This window comes from Caretta caretta, chromosome 1, assembly GCF_965140235.1.
Source record: "Caretta caretta isolate rCarCar2 chromosome 1, rCarCar1.hap1, whole genome shotgun sequence".
Lineage (NCBI taxonomy): Eukaryota > Metazoa > Chordata > Testudines > Cheloniidae > Caretta > Caretta caretta.
In genome coordinates, this window is record NC_134206.1 from 293,046,051 (window position 1) to 293,066,762 (window position 20,712).

Below are 20,712 nucleotides of genomic sequence, written 5' to 3' on the forward strand. Positions count from 1 at the left end.
AAAATGGGTGTGAGGCCCCCTATTGCTTTCGGGATTAGGAAGCAGCGGGAGTAAAACCCCTTTTCCTTTCATGTCTCGAGGGACTTCCTCCACTGCCCCCAGGCACAGGAGGGTCTCTTGGACTAGGAGTTGCTCGTGAGAAGGGTCCATGAAGAGGGATGGGAAAGGTGGGTGGAAAGGAGGGTCAGCCATAAACTGCAGGGTGTAACCTGAGAATATTACTTTGAGCACCCAACAGTACAAGGTCAGCGGAGACCAGGCTGACCAGAAAGGGCAGAGGCAGTAGAGGAAACCGTAGACCCTGGGAGGTGACCGGGGTGTCGTCCTCGAGCACAACCTCAACATGACTGCCTCTGGCCTCCTTGGTTCCTGGAAGGGCCAGGCTGAGAAGATGAATGGGAATATGATGTGTGTTGCCGCTTAGACCCCTTGTCTCTATCCTTTCTCCTGTAGGTGCTCAGCTGGGGAGTCCCGAGCACCTAGACCATGAAGGCGGAGGGCAGAACGGTTTCCTGGACTGCTAAGGAGTATGAAGGCCCAAGGAGAGGAGGGTGGCATGGGAGTCTTCAAGGCCATGGAGTCTCAAGACCGTGAGCTTGGAGAAGAGCTCATTCCCCTCAAATGGGAGGTCCTGTACAGCGGCCTGCATCTCCTGGGATAACCTGGAGGACTGCAACCAGGAGCTGCACCTCATGGCCAACACAGAGGTGACCACCCTGGCCACTGAGTCAGTAGCATCCCAGGCCCCCCTTGCCACCACTGTGCCTTCATCCACTAAAGTGGTGAACTCCTGATCTTGGTCCTGTGGGAGGGCCTCCTTGAATTTTTTAAGGGAGTCCCACAGGTTAAAATTGTACCTGCTTAACAGGGTCTAGTGGTTAGACATCCGAAATTGCAGGCTTGCCAAATAAACCTTTCTGCCAAGTAAGTCCATACAAGATTAGGGTTGGAAGAGACCTCAGGTGGTCACCTAGTCCAGCCCCCAGCTCAAAGCAGGACCAACACCACCTAAATTACCCCAGCCAGAGCTTTGATCAGTCTCTTGGAGTCTGTTTTTTGGCGTGCCACTGACTTGGCCCTGCCTGTCTGTTTCATTAATGGCAGACATGATCAGTGATGCTGCTGGAGGGTGCACATACAGATATTCAAACCCTTTCACAGGGAGGTAATACTTCTTTTCCACCTTCTTAGGAGCAGGCAGAATTGAAGATGGGGACTGCCACAGTGATTTGGCAATCTTAAGGACCTTTGGGTGGACAGGCAGCGTGACCCAGGCCATGGGAGGGTTGGGCGCGCCTACCCGTTTGGGAGGGACCCGCCACTGTTTTGTCCAGAGATGACAACGACAAGTGCACTGCTGGGGGAGGGGCGGGTTCCCCTTCCTTCTCTGGGAATGGCTCCTTAGGTGCTGCAGTTCGATGCGCTGCCTTCATGTCAGATTCGGTACCGTACCCCGACTCCATGGACTGCAGTACTGGGGGCTGTTTGTCCAAGTCCACCAAGGAGGATGGTGGGAATATGAGACCAGCATCACGGACACAGCCCACGGGTTCCAGTATGGCCACCGAGCGGGCCACTTTCCCCGCTGCCATGCCTTCTCTGCAGGTGCCACGCCGGCTTTGCGGCTCGGTGGTGAATTACCCCTCCTTGGAGGGGGGCTGAACTCTTGGTCTGAGTCCGACCATTGCCCTTCTGGTGACCAGGGCAGAGCTGTCAAGGCCTGAGTCTGCTGACTGACACTGGTCGGCAACCGGTGAGGCGAGGATCGGTGACTGCCCGACAAGCGGTACCGGGGGGATGGAGACTGGTGCCGTGACAGGGAGCAATCCCGCCCCAGTTGGGACTGACATCTGGGAGACCATCTGGGTAAGGGTGACCTGCACCACAGTGATCTTTCATGGGAAGCTTGCTGGTATCGGTGGTAGGGGGACTGGTGCCTAGACTCTGGTGTCCCATGTCTCGTAGGGGAGAGTGTGGTGCCAGGGTCCTAGGCTGCAGAGATGGCGATTTACACCTGCGGTCTGGGGACCAAGGGTGCACCACTGCCCTATGGGCCGGTTCCATGACTGGCTTGCCCTTAGGTGCTGGGGCCTTACCAAGTCTGGCGTCAGGCACAGTCTCTGCAGTACCGGTTAGCCAACTTGCTCTTTAGCTGCCAGGGCCACTTCGGGCAATGAGGGCCTGAGGAGAAGCTGGGGTCCCCTGTTGCTCCTGGGAGTCAGATCCCGGGCCAAGCTTGGGGGGTCTGACCTCAGTGGTACCCCCGTGATGGGCACATGGTCTGACATATGAACTTTGCCTGAAGCCCCTTTCCCCTCCAGTGCCAGGGGGCTCTTCTTCTTTTGCTGCTTCTTCGGTACTGGAGAGGGGGAACGGTGCCAGCAGTGCGCTCCACACCGATGCTGAGGTGCGTGGTGTGGGATCCTAGTGGGATGGCTCCAACACAGGACTAAATGCAGGCTCCATGAGGAGAGCCCACTAGTGGATATCCCACTCCTTCTGCATTCTGGGGCAAAAGCTCTTACAGATTCTGCACTTGTCCTTTCTATGGGACCCCCTTAACCACTTCAAACTGCTGGCAAGGGGGTCACTACAAGGCATCAGCCCGTTGCATGACAAGCATGGTTTGAAGCCGGGAGAAAGGGGCATGTCCCGCTCAGGGGCAAAGTCCCAGCTGGGACTCTACCTACAAACTAACCTAACATTTAACTTAATGGCTTACTAAGTACCTACAAACTATATACGAAGAAGACACACAATGGGCTGTGAAGAACTGCTAATGCTCTTTGCCGATGCAAGACAAGGAGCTCTGACCAACTGTCCCAAGTGGTAAGGAGGAACTGAGACGGTATAGGGTCAGCAGCGCCTAATATACCAATGCATGAGCACAGCACGACCATCCGGATACTGCTAAGGCAAAAATCTCTAACTACTGTGCACATGGGCACGCACACACCTAGAATGGAATGGACATGAGCAAGCATTCGAAGAAGAACTAATTTTCTTTTGTAATTTCAACATTGGATCAAATTACTGAACCATATTTTTGTGTCTCCCGCAATGGCAATGCTCCCATACCACATGCTTCAGAAGAATGCACAAGAAACCCCATAATGGACAATTATGGGATAATTTGTCTATAAAGGAAGGTTTTTCCCCTAATCCCTGTCAGTCAGTGGTTGGTTTATGCCTTACAGCATGAGGGTTTATATCCTTTGAAAATATTTTCTCTTATGTAGTTTATCTTATAAAAATAATGAGAATAACTAAACATCTAATATTTTTCTATTAAGTTCTTGATCTGAATGATATTGTGAAGAAATGAGTTCTGCATGTTAAATTATGCATTCTGTAAGAGTATTTCCTTTTAATGATTTTAAATTTTTAGCCTCTTGCTCTTGCACTATGAGAAAGAGTAAATAAGCACCTGACTTAAATTCTCTGTATTAAAAGTGTGGCTTATTTTTTGCCCCCTCTGCTTGTTTTTTAGGCTTCTAAACAGAGATTATTAAAATAAATTAAGATCAACACTATGTAGCAATTGCTCTATGTCCCAGAGGGAGAAACCATTAAACATTTTCTGAGTTTAGTTGCTAATATTTCTAATCTTCCAACAGGGTGCATATACAGAGCAGGGATATTATAAAGTAAGTTCTATCTTGATTGAGAGAATAAAAGGAAGGACATCTGTAATGAAGATATTTAGGAACGGAAATCATCTCAGGCCTTTTTCTTTATTGTTGCATGTATTTTCATAAGCTAGTGGAAAAGGCCTCCAAATTTCTCTTGTGAATCACTTAATTTTATTTTGTGGGACTTGGTCTCCTAAAATATTACAAACAAAAGCATGGCATGGGTTTATTCTGCCTCTAATAATCTGCCAGGTTTAATGTAACATTTATCTGTGAAGTTACTCTCATCATTCATCAGTATTTTTACTGTCAAAATTCACCATTAGTATCAAAATGTATTTAATTCCACAGTAATATAAAACAGTAACATACCCTGCATAAGTCCCTCTCTAACACACACATCTTTCAAAGCCCCAGCCTTTCCATAACATATATACTAATGGCATTGTCAGTACAGATCTGCAGATTTTCAAGTGAATTTTTTCAGTCTTTTGAAAGATTAATTCAGTAGAAAGCTGACAATCTGTGCCTTTAGGCAAAGCTCCTTTTCTGTGGAGTCCAGCTATTTAGAACACAGAAATAACTAAAAAAAATTATGAATATTCATAAATGGTGAGTTCTCTGCTCTTCTTATCTATATCAGGTTTATATCAACCACTTACCCTTGATCACTTCTGATTGCTCCCATGACACCGAGGATTAATGGCCAGCCAGGTCCCAGACTGTCACCTTGACTCTGCAAAATCTGTAATACACACTCCAGTTGTTTGAGCCTGATATCAGGATGAATAATGTTTGACAGTTCCTTCAATGGATTTAGCAAAAGCAACTGCAGCCTCTAAAAATAAATAGAGAAAACAGCAAGGAGAGTAATAACTAATAAACAGATTATAATGCATCCTTATGAAGCCACACAGTACAAATCTGCATTTTTTAAAGTGGGATTTTCAAAAGTGCCTAAAAGCCCTCAGTGGGAGGCTGGGCACCTAACTTCTTTTGAAAATCATTTTAATGTTTTTTCCCCTCCCTCCTTAAGATATTATATTTCCCAACAAATTTGGAGACACTTTTAAATCTTGCAGGTGAAGTTTAAACTCTGAAAATGTAAAAGTATATTAAAAGATTGCAAAGTATTATTTAAAAATAAGCATCAAACATGAACAAAGAGATTGATCAAGATGCATCTCTCTCAACTATTCACCATTATGAGGGTTACCCTTTTAGACTCAAATGTATTTCAGCTACACAGAAACTTTGTGCAGTGTACATGGAATTGTCATCTTGATAACTGCGAAGACATGCTAGGTTATTAAATTGAAGATACAGCTGAAGATTTTTTTCCAGATTCTTTCAACCTTTATACCATCTATCCCTCCTTTTTGGGTCTCTGTTTCACATAGTATCAAACACTTGGGCTTTGGCAGGTTTTGGGAGCTCATGGCCAAGAATCAGGAACTCTTACATTCTAACTCAAGCTCGTGCAATGACTTATTGTGTGACCCTGAGCGACTCATTTAACCACTCTATCTCAGTTTACTCATCTATAAACTGGGATTAAGAAAAATCACATTCCTTGTAATTTTGCTTCTTGGACAACAATTTCACAAGAGTCTCATTCATGAGTTTCACGCCAGTGTGAAACTGGTTGGGAACTTCCATAACCAAGGATCCTTGGAGGACAATATACCTCTATGCAAGCACTCAATCGTTCCCAGAGAGTAGTCAGCAGTGGTTCACAGTCATGCTGGAAGGGCATAACAAGTGGGGTCCCGCAGGGATCAGTTCTGGTTCTGATCCTGTTCAATATCTTCATCAATTATTCATCAATATCTTCATCAATTATTTATATAATGGCATAGAGAGTACACTTATAAAGTTTGCGGACAATACCAAGCTGGGAGGGGTTGCAAGTGCTTTGGAGGATAGGATTAGAATTCAAAATTATCTGGACAAACTGGAGAAATGGTCTGAAGTATATAGGATGAAATTCAGTAAGGACAAATACAAAGTACTCCACTTAGGAAGGAACAATCAGTTGCACACATACAAAATGGGAAATGACCGCCTAGATAGGAGTACTGCGGAAAGGGATCTGAGGGTCATAGAAGATCACAAGATTAATATGAGTCAAACAGTGTAATGCTGTTGCAAAAAAAGCAAACATCATTCTGGGATGTATTAGTAGGAGCATTGTAAGCAAGACACAAAAAGTAATTCTGCTCTACTCTGTGCTGATTAGGCCTCAACTAGAAAGATGTGGACAAATTGGAGAAAGTCCAGAGAAGAGCAACAAATATAATTACAGGTCTAGAAAACATGACCTATGAGGGAAGATTGAAAAAACTGGGTTTGTTTAGTCTGGAGAAGAGAAAACTGAGAGGGGACATGATAACAGTTTTCAAGTACATAAAAGGTTGTTACAAGGAGAAGGGAGAAAAATTGTTCTTCTTAACCTCTGAGACTAGGACAAGAAGCAATGGGCTTAAATTGCAGCAAGGGCGGTTTAGGTTGGACATTAGGAAAAACTTCCTAACTTTCAGAGTGGTTAAGCACTGGAATAAATTACCTATGGAGGTTGTGGGATTTCCAACATTGGAGATTTTTAAGAGCAGGTTGGACAAACATCTGTCAGGGGTGGTCTAGATAATACTTAGTACTGCCTTGAGTGCAGGGGACTGGACTAGATGACCTCTCGAGGTCCCTTCCAGTTCTATGATTTTATTATTCTATACATGCATCCTTACACCCCACAGAACAGGTGGTATATTCAAATTCTACTTGTGTTAGTGGGTCAGCCACTGCTCCCCTCAACAGTCAGTGTGATGATGGTATCTTCAGAGTAGGGAAAATTAGTTACTTTGTAATTCTGGTCCTTTGAAGTTCTCTCACAGAACTGTTATTCTCCACATAGACCACACACCTGCCTCTCTTGAAAGTTTGGAGGTTTTTACTTTTGAGATCACGCATTTTTGCCGATATGAAAGTGCATAAGTAAATGTTTCATCCTTTTACACCAAAAGGAACTGACAGTGGTTAACACCAGTGGACTGTACCACTTGCACTACAGGATTGGAAAATTCCCCGTGTGGGGATTGATGTACCTCACTATAACTCTTTGCCTGGTAACTCCCAGAGCTAATCTTGTAATCATGTAATGAATGCTGAGAGGATGGAATCTTTAAACTGTAATCTTTCACAGAAGTGTTTTGAAGATTAACTATTATTTTGTGCAGGGCTTATGAATCTTTATAAAAGTGCTAAGCATTATTTTTTTATTAGTATTATTATTATTATAATATTAAGAGGCATGAGATGATACAGGCTTTCATTTATTTTTCATGGTTGACAGATCTTTAATTTTTTACCACGAAAATCATAATAACGGTTTTTTCCACAGTGCAGTTTTTCAAATGAAAAGGAAAGTGATACAGATTAGCAGTAGTTAATATTGACTACTGAGTCAACTTTAAATGCAATGGGAAGGAGAAAGGAGGTCTTAAAAGAGAAGGGCAGAGGATCAGAAAGAGACATTCCATGCCAAAGTCCTAAAGGCTTTTATTTCTCAAACTACCCCCCCCCAATTAAAAAAAAACCTCCAAAACATTTTACCCTAAATGGAACAGTCCATATCAAATTGAAACAAAAAACAATACTTTTACGTTCCTCCATGTTTCATTTGTTATGTCATAGCCATCTATGCCCAACATATGCATTACTTTAATTTTTAGACAAATATACATTGAGTGAACTTAAAATTTCTCCTTTCAACAGTTGCTATTGTTCTGGTGATATAATTTTCCATTTCAAATGTCAAATGACCAGAAGATTACAGGTCTCACCAGAACTTAGTCCTCTGTCAAAAAACACTGAACTTTTATCTCAGGCCTTGCTGGTCTGACTCCACGTGAAGGACTTGATTCCCTCAGTGCATTCAGCCACTGTCTAGCAGCACTCTGATTTTGTGGTCTAGTCTGTGTTAGCTCCAGCATACACCAATGAAGGACCAAGGTAACATGGCTGCATCCTGCCTTTGGCAATTTCCCTAGGTTAGGGTGAATGAGACCAGCTCTGCCAGACTTCCGCTGGCTGAAAGTTTCCTCCCCCACGGTGGTTTTTCTCAGCTGGTCAGTCACTTTAAGAATCTGTTTCCTAAACTGAGTAGTGCCTAGCGGCCAGATTTAAGTAGAAAATCTTGCTTAAAAGATGCAAAGGATAAATAGAATCAAATTAGCAGTAGGAAAAGAAATCTGCATTGAAGTAAAATTTATTAAATAAAAGGTAGTATTTGAAAGAACCTAGTTTTATTACACTTCTAAAAAAGAGACCTAAAATTTAAGTCAGAAAATATATATTGCCAAAGGACAAAAAAAATTATAGGGGCAGAGTAAGATAACAGAAAAGGGATATTCTTTTCTAAATTAAACACCAAAAAATGAATAAGAGACAAAAAATTAAAAAAACAGCTGAAGAGAAAAAGCCAAAGCATGTGTAGGAAAAAATCAGCTAACTCTCTCTCTCTCTCTCTCTCTCTCTCATATAATGGCTTTCTATAGAGAGAAAGGATAAAGATACAATTTATACACCAAAAGAATCTATCTTGTAATTCTGTGCCTTCTGTTAAAATTTTCTATATTCCTCTAACCATTTTAGAACTGTTTTGTACTCATGAGGGTGGTGCACGTTTTGTTCTACTATATAAACACGGTGAGTTAGCAACATCATTCTTTATTCTCCATGTGTGAAGGGAATAAGGCTGTAGCTGATCAGAATGCATGATCTCTGTACCTAACACACAAAGTTCCATCTGCAGTACTTATAAACTCAATAGTAAAACTGCTTTGTGAATGCCACCTGTTCGTTGAATTACCTCTAGGAAAGACTCTGATTTCACGTTTATTATGAATTCCAGAAAAGGAAAGCATCATTTCACAAAAACTTACTTTACCTGATTTTGTGATAATGGAGGGTCATGGTTAAATGTCAGCCCTGCTTTAATGAGAGAGGTTAACGCTTCTGCACCCCATTCTCTCATTCTGGAGTTTGGATGCTGGCAGACCTGAAGATACAGCATAGCCTTATTTAAAGCTACATTCATTTAAACCAAGATGATTTGTAAATTTTCACAATTCAAACTGGATATATAAACTATGTAGTGTTTTTAAAATAATTATATTAATCAAATATTAATTTACAAGAATAAGAAACAGCTGAAACCTCTGTATTTCACTATTTTTTCCTGTATTTCTCAATACAACCTGCTTCTGTCAATCAATTAGGTGGTAAGGGCCTCAAAAGTTAAGACTAAGTTTAATAATGCTGAAGGACAATATATCTGTAGGAAAAGCTTACCTTCTGATAAAGGAAACAAGAGGAAGCAATAGGGAGAGAGGCAGAAGTAAACAATGTGAAAATCAAGGCAGTTCAAAATATAGTTTCACAAATTAAGTGAAAAGGCAATACATATAATTCTAATTTAGTTATTGGTAGCTTAAAAATGGCTTGACACAAAGAACTAAATTCTGCTCTAGAAGGTGTGCCTGTAACTCATTTTCATTTAACTTGGCCTTGAGCTGTTGTGAAACAAATACCCAGGTTCACTATCTATTTTTTAGTACAGCAAAAAAAATTCATGAATGTAACAGTACGGAAGTAACCAATAAAAGCCAGCGTGTGTGTGTGTATGTATGTCTGTGTTTGGTTTGTCATACATAGAAATACACATTTAAATAACCATAAAATTATTGTACAAATGTTAGGAAATATAATGTGAAGACGACACTCCATTCTTCTTTCAAACCCTTGAGAAAAAGATAGGTATAATGCCATAAATCAATGAGACACTAAATTTTCACTGGCCTCTCAAAACTGACTTGCCTTTGTTTCTTGATGTAGCTCACATCAAGATTGCCCAATTCTAAATGTTCATTAATTGCTATTTGTAGTTCAGAGAAATTAAAATATTACAAATGCATACCATCTTCTGCAAAGCTGTGCAAACATACCATGAGCAGTTCTCCATGCTTTCATACTTGATATATCTGTCACAGTCTAAAGAAACAACTGTTTTGAGCTTTCAGTGACTTGTAAAGACAATGCTGTGACAACCCCTTCTCAGTGGGGACGGGGCTGTATGAGACTGTCAGAGATAGGCAATGCCTGTGTCAAGGGAAGATTGAGAAAGGCAAGGGCAGGTTCAACTATTCAGGGGATGTGATAGTGGGGAGAAGTGTCTCCACCACCCATGTCTACCACTCACTAGCCAAGCTTGAAGGGTGGCTCTCATGCCCTTTAACCCCAGCTATATATAAAACATCCCACGTAGAGCCCGGCACAGATACACAAATGTGTATCCGCATCCGATCCACGATCCACAAAAATTATCTGCAGATCCGCGTATTTGCAGGGCTCTACGCAGGGGGCCACGCTGAGGCTCCTAGGCATCCCCCCAGCCGGAGCCTGGTTGGGGAGAGCTGCGTGGGCAGCTGTGGGGAGCCCACGCAGAGTCGCAGACCCTCCACCTGCCCTCAGCTGTGCGGGGAGCCTATGGGGCAAGCATACAGCCGGGGCTGCTCTCAGTGCTCCCCCTGCTCCGGCAGGTGGAGGGTCTGCCATGGCTTCTCAGCTGGGCTCCACATTCACAGAAATGGTCCATGGATATAAAGCAGATATCCGTGGATTTTCAGGGCTCTCATCCCAGGCACACAGCAGCCATCCTGCTAGTATTGCTCCTGCTCTCCTTGCCACATACCACTGAAGTATAGTTCCAACTATGTTTCGCAGATGTTGGGTGGAGGGGGAAATTGGACCAAATTGCCAGTTTTTGGGATCAGGAAGGGCTTTTTCCCCCCTCAGAGGAAGTCTGGCAGGGTGTTCACTATATGTTATCCATCTTTCTCATAACATCCTGGAGGCCCAATTTTAGGTTAATAAGGATTAAGGCATCACTTTAAAAGAACGTTTGTTTATAAGTGAAATTTGTCATTTCATTTCAAGTTGTGACTGCTGTCCCGCATGGGCAAGAGCCTGTAAGAGATCAGCTGCTGGAAGAAAACATAAGTAAGAGACCCAGGAGATGGCTGATACACTGAGCTGACCTGTAGGAAAAAGGGTCTTTTGTCTTAAGTCTTTGCAGACTAAGGTACCCTCATTCTTCCTCACAGAGGAAGATGAGAGGCTCTGGAGATGAGCTGAATCCCAGGGATTACGCTGAAGAGAGCCAACCCAGAAGAGTGGTTATTGCTTTAATATCTCAGGGAAATGTGCTCAACTTCATTTTGAGAGCATTAACTACCCAATAGGCTACATGAATCCAGAATTAAACTTCTCTGCAGTGGAAGTAGTATATAAAAATGGTAAACTAAAAATCATTTTGCTTTATCTTAACATGCTTAAAATGTATAAAGGCAGATATTTAACAGTGTAGAGAAAAAAATAAACAAAATTCAAATAACAGCTTTAAAGGTAAATGAGATATACACCAATTCTAGAAACAGGAAGCCAGACAAGCTAAAATTAAGAAGACTGATCAAAAGTTACATTTAGAATATTTCAGAGTAACAGCCGTGTTAGTCTGTATTCGCAAAAAGAAAAGAGTACTTGTGGCACCTTAGAGACTAACCAATTTATTTGAGCATAAGCTTTCGTGAGCTACGGCTCACTTCATCCGATGAAGTGAGCTGTAGCTCACAAAAGCTTATGCTCAAATAAATTGGAAGTGAGCCGTAGCTCACGAAAGCTTATGCTCAAATAAATTGGTTAGTCTCTAAGGTGCCACAAGTACTCCTTTTCTTTTTATTTAGAATATTGATGTTTCTTTTTACCTTTTAGTTAAGTCCTTGCAGAAAGATAGCTATTAGCAAGATTTTACTAAAAGCAATATATAGTAGTATTTATGACAAGACAAATCAGTTACCTCTAGGAGGTGACCAGTCAGAGGTCTCCACAGAATCTCAATCCTATGCATGTTAACCAGTCCCGTTTCCAACAGTTTAGCAACAGCAAAAAGAGATGGTTCCTAAGTAAAATGGAATTAAAACACATGATTAAAAGTACTTAGTATAATTTTAGAAATGTTCCCCTTCTTTTGATTTACTGGTAAGATTTCCCCACTCATTACAGTCATTGTATTTGACAATTTATTTGACAATTTATGGAAGTCACAGACCTCACACTGCAGTTAAATGGGACTGGGAGGTTTCCACAGATGCATCAACTCTATGCTATTACCAGCCACAAGAGGATAGGAAAAGAGACAAACACTCCCTTTTGATAACAGTTTTTTCCTTTTTTCACTGAGTTTGCTTGAGTAGCAGGAGTATTAAAATCCCTCCCAAAGCTCTCTCTCTGGCATAATATTGTATTTTAATGCTATCCTTCCCAACAGAAAATCTGAACACACTTTACTAACAAAAGAATCGGATCTCTGTTCCACCATAACAGACTTAAATTAGAAATATATAAAAGCCAACAGTACAGATTATTTTATCTAAATATTTCGCAAAGCTCATATTACTGTTATCCTAGATTTAGGATCAAAATTGTAAGTTCCTGAAGAGATGTGATCAATCTCCCATTCATTTGATCTGTGTACAACACAGTAGCATTTTATGCTCAACTATAAAAAAAATTAACTACCACCACATAATTATAATGTGGCAGCCATTTTACTATGTTGCAGAGTGCACTCTACTATTTCCCCTTAATGTGAGATTCCTTGTTCTCATTTTTAGTTGATCTTAAATTCAAACTATTTTAACTCAATTTCCTTTCTTTGCATTTTGAAGTTCCCTCTCCCAGTTTTATAATTTTAGTACATAATGAATCAAAAAGCATTTACTCATTTTTCTATTTACTTCTCTCCTGAAGACGCTACCACCAAAGCAAGAGAACAAGCAACACACCACCCAATACCACACCCCTCAAGGGAAATCCTCGCCCCTAAAGCTCCTTAAATATCTCTGGAGGGTAGAGGGCTCAGAAAGTTGTTCCACTTCTCTCCCCAGGACTCCCACGTAGTGATGTGTTTTTTTTTTTTTGGTTTAAACCAAAACTGTCAAATTTGTTTTAAAAAGTTTTAGAAGATATTGGTTGAAATGGAAGATTTTAATATATCCCAGAGCATACTGTATCATTCAAAACATTCTAGCTTTTCTGAAATCTTCAAAGCTTTTAAAAACTCATCCATCTACAACCTGATTATTCATGGAAATGCCCGACATTGCTTAATGTTAGAAAACGTGATAAAAATACTACATAAGTGTTCAGAGAAGATTTAGTAGCACTGCCAATCATTAATAACCAGAAAATTCCTTGTCTTAAAAATGTGTTAATTTTATGATCATATCATATGTAGCATTAGCTTATTTCGATATTAAAGAACAGTGATCTAGCTTAAGAACAAACATGAGTCTGACGCCTGTCTTACACATACATATCTGAAAAGTAATAACGAAGCGTTCCATACCTTGTTATTTCCATAGGCCATTTCCATGGCTTCCAGAGACAAGGAACAAAGGGCATTTATTAAATGATGTAAAGACACGTCATCAAGGAACCTGAAAAATACCAGCTATCAAAACACTGTCACAGCTGATACAAACAAATACTTAGATCATAAGAAAAGGTCTCTTACTGTGAGCTTTCAAATAGTCTTGAAAGTATGTTGGATATAACTGGTAAATCAGTCATAACTGCTGTAGTTAGAACCTAAGGGACAGAGAAATGTATTTTGTAGATTGCAAGAGAAAGTATTGCACAATCATCATATTAGAGAATGAACAATTATGCTTACTGTGCTGGGTCCTTCTACAGCTCTCCCGGGTTTTAAGGCACCTCCAATGCCAGGCTTTAAACCCAAAATCCATACGAGATGCTGAAATGTAAAGGAAGAATTTCTGACTGAATTATACAGATAGATGAATATAAAATACTATATTTGTATTTTTGGAGATATCTGATCTCTACATATTTTTCTGAGTCCCATGAGAAAAACCTTATCACTTTGTGAGAAGAAGCTAACACTTCTACTCTTTTAGCGAACAATCAGCCTGCACCTGCTCTCTCAGACAGATACAACAAACTAAGTTTAGAGGACAGTGCTAGAACACTCCTTTATGGACATTAGAGCATATAATGAGTAAAATACAATCTAAGCTTATGTTGCCATGTTCAAATCAATAATGCCCACATCTTAGAAATCATAACCCACCCCGAATTAAAAGAAACAAATCAAAAGGCAATACATGCATTACCTACACCATACCTGTAGAGTAGCCAAGACAAGTTGCCATGATGTACCAAGAACGGCTCCATGGCAGTGAGCCAAGTTAAGTAATGTCCTCATACACTGGATATTTTTTGAAGTCAGCTAGACAGAACATGTTACATTGTTATACTTATGTATTATGAGAAATCAATGGTGTTGCTAGTAAAATCACTAATCTTAAAAAATATTTAATGATCTATTAAATTAAAAACCTGCACTTTTGTGATGCATCCATACCAGGGAAGTAACTCAACAGCTTTCAACAACTGGTCCCCCAATTCCCAATTGAATAAAGGTTGGGAATAGCTTGACAGTGTAAACAGAGTCAAATTATTTTCAGTTTTATTTCCAGAAATTAGACACTTTGTTTCTCCAGATGTCCGACATTTTTTAAAAAATGATGTTCAATCATATGACCCTGACTACGTTAGCCGTTTTTAAACCATAGTTGAGCCAAAGGGTACCCATTACTGACATTCTTAGTCATGATAACGGGTCATTCAAGTACATAAAGAGCCACAGTGGACACCTCTTACATGATAACAGATCTTTCATGTCCACAGGTTCTCCCAACTATGAAAAAATTAGGAGGCTACTTTAAGTAAATGGGCCTCTTATTACAATACAAGATTATCCATTATCTCTTCTACAAGAAAATACACAAGAGAGTTCCAGCTAGTCACAATGAGTAGGTTCAGTTCACTGTAGTAGTAAGGAATCACATAGGAAAAAAGGGATTGAGAGAGAATCAGATACAGAAAAAGGATGCAATTCAACAGAAAAAAGTTACTTAGAAATTGTACTTTACCATTACTGTTCCCTGCGGCTGGAGAGCTAGCGGTTGCCCTACTGCTACAACTTGCTGATGAGACTCACTTGAGGGACTGATCATCTGAACATTCTGCCCCTGAATAGAATAAGCTAGAGAACAAAGAAAAATCCTCATGCAAAATGCAGTAAATATTCTACTAACTTGGCTGCAAACATGTAAGTAGTAACTTTACTCACATGAGTGGTCCCATTGAGAACTCTGCAGGACTGAGCCCAAAGGTTATATTTATAGCAGTCTCATTATGTCACTTTAATTTATAGGTAAAAATAGTCTCTTACTTACATTTATTATTGTATATGACTTTCAGCACAATACACACATTTTGAAAGGGAAACCATCAACTTAAAAGGACCTCATACAATCTCACTTCTACCTGAGAAATATGTACCTTAACTATTGTTAAAAATAAATAAAGGCTACTCACCAGTAACCAGTGTTTGAGATGAACTCTGCACATTCCCACTCTTTGGCTGTGTCAATGCCACCGCCTCGACAGTCCAAATGCACTGTTTGCACAACACAAGAGTGGAAATGTGCAAAAGCCATTCAAAGAACAATACCTAAAATTATTATTAGAACAGAAAGATTAGAAAAAGGGATTTTGCTCTATTTTTTCCACTTTGTTTACTTTGTGCATACTCGGTTGCTCTATTTCTTCTGTATAGTTCTCAGTCACCTTCTCTTGTATGTGTGGCTTTTCCACACACAAAAAGAGAAACATTTGAAAAATAAGAAAGGACTATAAAACCACTGAACTCAGAGAGGGACTCTGCAGGCACCTGGGTCTGCAGGCACTGCCTCCGCAGCTCCCATTGGCCGTGGTTCCCGGCCAATGGGAGCTGCAAAGCCAGCACTCTGGGCAGAGACAGTGCGCAGAGCTGCCTGGCCACGCCTCCCCCTAGCAGCTGAGCAAGGGGGATGTTGCTGATTCTGGGGAGCCCCCCAGGTAAGTGCCACCCAAGAGCCCGCCTCACCCTGTCCTATGCCCCATTCCCTGCCCCCTCCCACAACCAAACTTTGCTGCTGCTCAGGGGAGGGAGGCATGGAGCCCAGAAGGGAGCCTGCTGGCCCCACCAACCCCCCTCGGCACCAGCGGGGGCCCCGGGCCGCACGCCGCTGTCTGCCCTACCCCTCAATTCCCCCAGTACCCGGCCGCCCTCTCCCAGCACCTGCAGCACCCCCGGGGCAGTCCCCGCCACCCAAGTTTTGATCAGGGGTATATAGTAAAAGTCATGGACAGGCCACGGGCCGTGAATTTTTGTTTACTGCCCATGACTTTTACTAAAAATAAAAGGTAGCCTTACCTTTATATATACCATATAGTCATAATATGACAAGGCAACTAATGGTCCCAATTGCAACATAGGCCAGATCATCCTCTCCCATGGAAAAACTCATGAAGGAAAGAGGAAAGGAAAACTCAGAATTTCCCCAGATCATTCCAAATTGGAGTGAGTATATTTCTGCTTTTGTCCCCCAAGAAACATCTGTGGCTTCTATACCTCATGGGATCTAACACAGGCACAGTGCCATCAACACAAGTACCCTGTACTTGCACATTGGTTCTGAAGGCTTCTTCCCCCACTAGTTGCCCAACAGGTGTGAGCTATATTTAAGACATGCTGTTAGGACTCCCCAGTCTGTAAATGTGACTAGAAAACTCTTCATAAGGAGATAGTGCAAAGTGCAGGGATCTGCAGGAAAGCTTAAAACAGCTTTAGCCTTTAACAATTTACAAGTAGATTTGCATTGTAGGTGGAGGTACTATACAACCTGTATTTGCAACCTGTATCTCCTCCTACCCCTGGCCTATCCCCTGCTCATGCAAGGGCCCTCAACCTTGAGGCATTCCCTGGTGAGATTGAAGGATAGCAGGAGAGAGTAAAGAACAGTGCTGCCATGGCAGCTAAACCCAACTTCCAGGAAGGTAGGGGAGGGTCCCATCTACTCACAGATGTAGTAAATATGATTCAACCCATGGAGTTACAAAAAATATGAGTACTATAACACAGGTTATTTTGGATATATTTTTGTGCTGTGTAAAAAATACATGTAAGAAACAATGCTTATAATTTTCTTGAAAATATGAATGTTGAGTTAACTTTTCTGCACAGAACAAACAAGATCTTTAAACAATTTTTTTAAACGTAATTTAGAAGAAATATATTCTCAGGATACACTGGATGGAGGCACAAAAGTCATTATATCTAGAATGCATCAACAACTGAAATGTCAGTTTCACATCACTTTTTTTTTTTTAAACCAAAAACAGTTTTCTTTTTCAAAGTTTATAGTGGATAAATAAATCAAATCCCCAGTGATGCAAAGTGTTGCACGTGGGCAGGCTCCAGCACCTGCACAGTGGGGCCACAGTCACGAGTATCAACTCTTCAGTTTTACATACAACATTGCCAAACATTTTATGGCAGCAGATACTAAAAACTTACATATGTTGACAGTCATGTCATGAAAAAGAAAAGTACTCTAAGTTTATCATTGTGGCTTGAGGTTATTTTTTACATTAAGCATGGGTTAATGTAGAGTGTGAAATAAGATTAAATGAACAAATGAGTATACAATTTAGCCTTAACTATACCCTTACATTTGCTGGAGAGAGTTGTAGTTGTGCTGTTCAGTACAGTGAGGGCATAATGAGGAGGCAAGGAGCCTTTGCAAATGGCAGTGATAAAGGCATCTCTTGAAGTTACAAGACCCAGTTTTCCACAAAGTGCAGCCATGGTCAATTCTGCTTTTAAAATATTTTCTGTGGCAGCTTCATCCGTGCTGAAAAAAGTACAAAGTGTTTAATAGAGACAAGTCAGATAGTCATTATATAGATATAAGCAGCTGGTTAGAAGTACGGTGGTAAAACCCAGCAAGAATTCATATACAATACTGTGAACACTGTCAAAGAGCAAATTTAACCAATTAAAAAAACATTTTGAAACTCTAATTCTTATTATATAGCTCTTCTATTCTGAATGATTTAGCATAAGGAGTGCAGAGTGGATGTATAATTTTTTTAAATTAGCTTTCTACCACCAGAAGAATGTTTATATGGAGTCAAGAGGGTTTTTGAAAGAAAAATATCTAATTAAAAATATTGCAAAACCAGAGCTACTAGTAAATAAATCCCTCAATGGAAGCAATCACAGCATTTATCCTTTAAGTGGTATCATCTCACTGTACTGAAAAATTCCAGCTGCTCATGTAAAAATGATTAAGTAATTAAAATGTAAATCTTCAAAAAATCTAATTTAATTGCGTCCCAATTTGAAGTCAAACCAAGAGGTGTGTATGAATGTAAATAATCTGAAGATCCCATTCTTTTAATATTTACAAGTCAAACATTTTTCTGTCAAATCTGGATACAAGGTGGTTCTCTCTAGACTTTTAACCAAATTTTTAGGTGTTGACCCAGGAGGAAGCTAAGAACATAAGAATGGCCGTATGTGGTCAGATCAGTGATCCACCTAGCCCAGTCTCCTGTCTTCAAACAGTGGGCAATGCCAGATGCTACAAGAGAATGAACAGAAAAGAGCAACTATCGAATGATCCATCTCCCGTCGTCCACTCCCAGCTTCTGGCATTTACAGACTTAGGACACCCAGAGCATGGGGTTGCATCCCTGACCATTTTGGTTAATAGCAGTTGATGGACCTATCATCCATGAACTTATCTGTTTTTTTAACCCAGTTATAACAGGAGCAAAAGGTTTACATTTTAAGATGTATAAAATTTTTACTGAAAAAGATATTAAAAAAACAACCCAGAAAAAAAATGAGAAGTCACATTGATACAAAGACACTGATCAGGATGAGAAGGTCTCTATAACTGAAAGGGAATATTCATCTTCAATTCGTCTAGCTCGTAATGAATTTTTTTTTTTAAATATAAATTACTGTATAGATGGCATTTAACTCTAGGTAAAATCCATCTTATTTTTGCACCTAGGGAAGTGCTCTTTTGGAGTGTTTGGGGGTAAAGGGGAACATACTTGCACATATGGTGGTTGTGTCCAGGACTTAGAGTTTGGGGAGGAAGTTATTAAATAGTTTCACCTTATGACAAAATGCCAGATTCCTAGAGATCCCCCTCACTTAATGCTCCAGTAAAGGATACACACTTTAAACAGAATGACAAATTATTTTTTTTTATTGTTAGCAGCTACAGGAGTAATCCCTGACTCCTACGGAATTGTGGTCTAGTAAAACTTGGACTGTCCTTGTAATGGGAAAGCTTTCACACCAAGTATGTACACAAGAGAAGCACCAAAAAGAGGACAGGTATTAGAAATTTGGTCACCCTTTTTAGTGAGAACAGGGCGCCCCAGCTATCTGACCAGAAACTTCAGCCAGTTTCTTTGAATATTAACCTGATCCTGATTAAGTAATAAGTAATGTACAATACACTGTGTTAAATTTTTATTGTAACTTGGCCTTAATGAAAATTTGTAAAAAAAAAAAAAAAAAAAATTAATTTCTCTAATAAAATGATTTCTCATTCCAGATAGAACTAGAGCTTGTGTCAGATTCTTCGAGATCATCAGGAAGATTATTCCTGCAAGGCCAGACTGTCCTTCCTTAAATCACATCACCACCACAATCATTCCTTCCCCATTTCCTGTGAACAGCTTCTTCTCCCACATCAGCCAACTACACAGGTTCCAAAAAAAAAATCAGTTTTGGACAGAATTGTGAACATAACCTATGAAGGATCAGCAAAAATTAACACAGAGCGAGTACCTGGCATCAAGAAGCAGCGACAGTGCAGCAAGAAGACCACACCAGCACGCATTCACCATTTCTTCCCAAACAGCTCTGTTAACTTAAAAGAAAAAGATTTTATAGTACTGATAGATACTGGAAGTTTATTCAATAACTGTTGGAACAAATGCACAAATGCTAGCTGTTGGATCTTTTTTAGGCTAATAATGTACAGGCTAAAATTACTTTTATATTCCCCAAAACAAAAAAGTAGTCACATTTGAGAGAAGATTGCTAAAGTGAAAATATCACCCATGCAATCATTAAAAATTATGGAAACTGCCAGTTTAGTCATCAATCATTGCTCTCTGACTCCTTACCTTTTTAACAAATTCCCTTGCATTTTCAACCTATAACTAAGGCTAGAATTCTGTCATGGAGGTCATGGAATCCATGACTTTCATTGACCTCTGTGACTTTTTTGCACAGGGGCTGGAGCTCCCAGCTGCAGCAGGGGGACCCCGCACAGCTGTCGATGGACTTGAACATTATCCATGTTGATTTTTTTCCCATCCTGCTCTGACCTTTGGCATGTCACGAAGGTGCATCATGTCAGGTATTCCTGTGGAGCCATGGCAGCAGCACCATGGAGTGCTCTGGATTTGTTGATGCCCTGGCCCATCCTGATGATATGCCCATAACTTCCATAGCTGGGAAAGCAGTACTGAGTGTTGACGCCTTAGCATGGAGGCATTCTTCTCCATGCAGCATTACTGCCTCAGGTTCCTGGCATACTAGGCAGCAATACCACTGGAGCCCAGTCTTTTTGTGCCCAGGAAGTGGGCTCACCACCACTACTTGCACCAGTCAGCTCCCTGCATTATTGCTGTTTCTGCCTCTTCCCTTATGTTTCTAATTAGGCTCCCTTTCCATCCTCCCTACTCATAGCCCCATTTAACTTTTGTTTCTCCAGAACCTCCATCTTGCCCTCTGCTGCCAGAGACCTCCTTCTCCCAGCCTATATCCTGCCATCCCAATACCCCTATTGACCAGGATGTCTCCCTGACCTTCCAGAGTTTGTGCTATGCTGGGTTGAGGACTCAGGTAGGCAGCAGGTAGTACTGGAGAACAGAACTAACTAGTAGGACTTGTTCTATTGCCTTTTTCTTGCACAGATAAAATAGTGTATAGCAAAAAAGGAAAATAACTTAAAATAGAAAAAGTGGCTTATGTCTGAGATGCTGTAAGCGTGGAACAGAGTGTGCGAGCGCATGCACA

General features: G+C 40.8%; 1 protein-coding gene across 4 annotated transcripts in view; it reads right to left on the reverse strand.

Annotated features, from left to right (window-relative positions):
- The window catches only part of MON2 (MON2 regulator of endosome-to-Golgi trafficking), a 156,879-nt gene that overhangs the window by 53,644 nt on the left and 82,523 nt on the right, over nt 1-20,712 (reverse strand). For all 4 annotated transcript variants that reach the window (XR_007354601.2, XM_048835935.2, XM_048835934.2 and 1 more), the window contains 10 exons: nt 19,474-19,555; nt 17,331-17,512; nt 14,705-14,817; nt 13,894-13,998; nt 13,423-13,503; nt 13,264-13,337; nt 13,096-13,186; nt 11,545-11,646; nt 8,578-8,688; nt 4,295-4,470 (listed from right to left, as the gene is read on the reverse strand). Coding sequence is in view for 3 of the 4 variants with exons in the window: in XM_048835935.2 (XP_048691892.2) it covers nt 4,295-4,470; nt 8,578-8,688; nt 11,545-11,646; nt 13,096-13,186; nt 13,264-13,337; nt 13,423-13,503; nt 13,894-13,998; nt 14,705-14,817; nt 17,331-17,512; nt 19,474-19,555 (1,117 nt within the window). In the remaining variant the exon portion in view is untranslated. The remainder of the gene's footprint in view (nt 1-4,294; nt 4,471-8,577; nt 8,689-11,544; nt 11,647-13,095; nt 13,187-13,263; nt 13,338-13,422; nt 13,504-13,893; nt 13,999-14,704; nt 14,818-17,330; nt 17,513-19,473; nt 19,556-20,712) is intronic.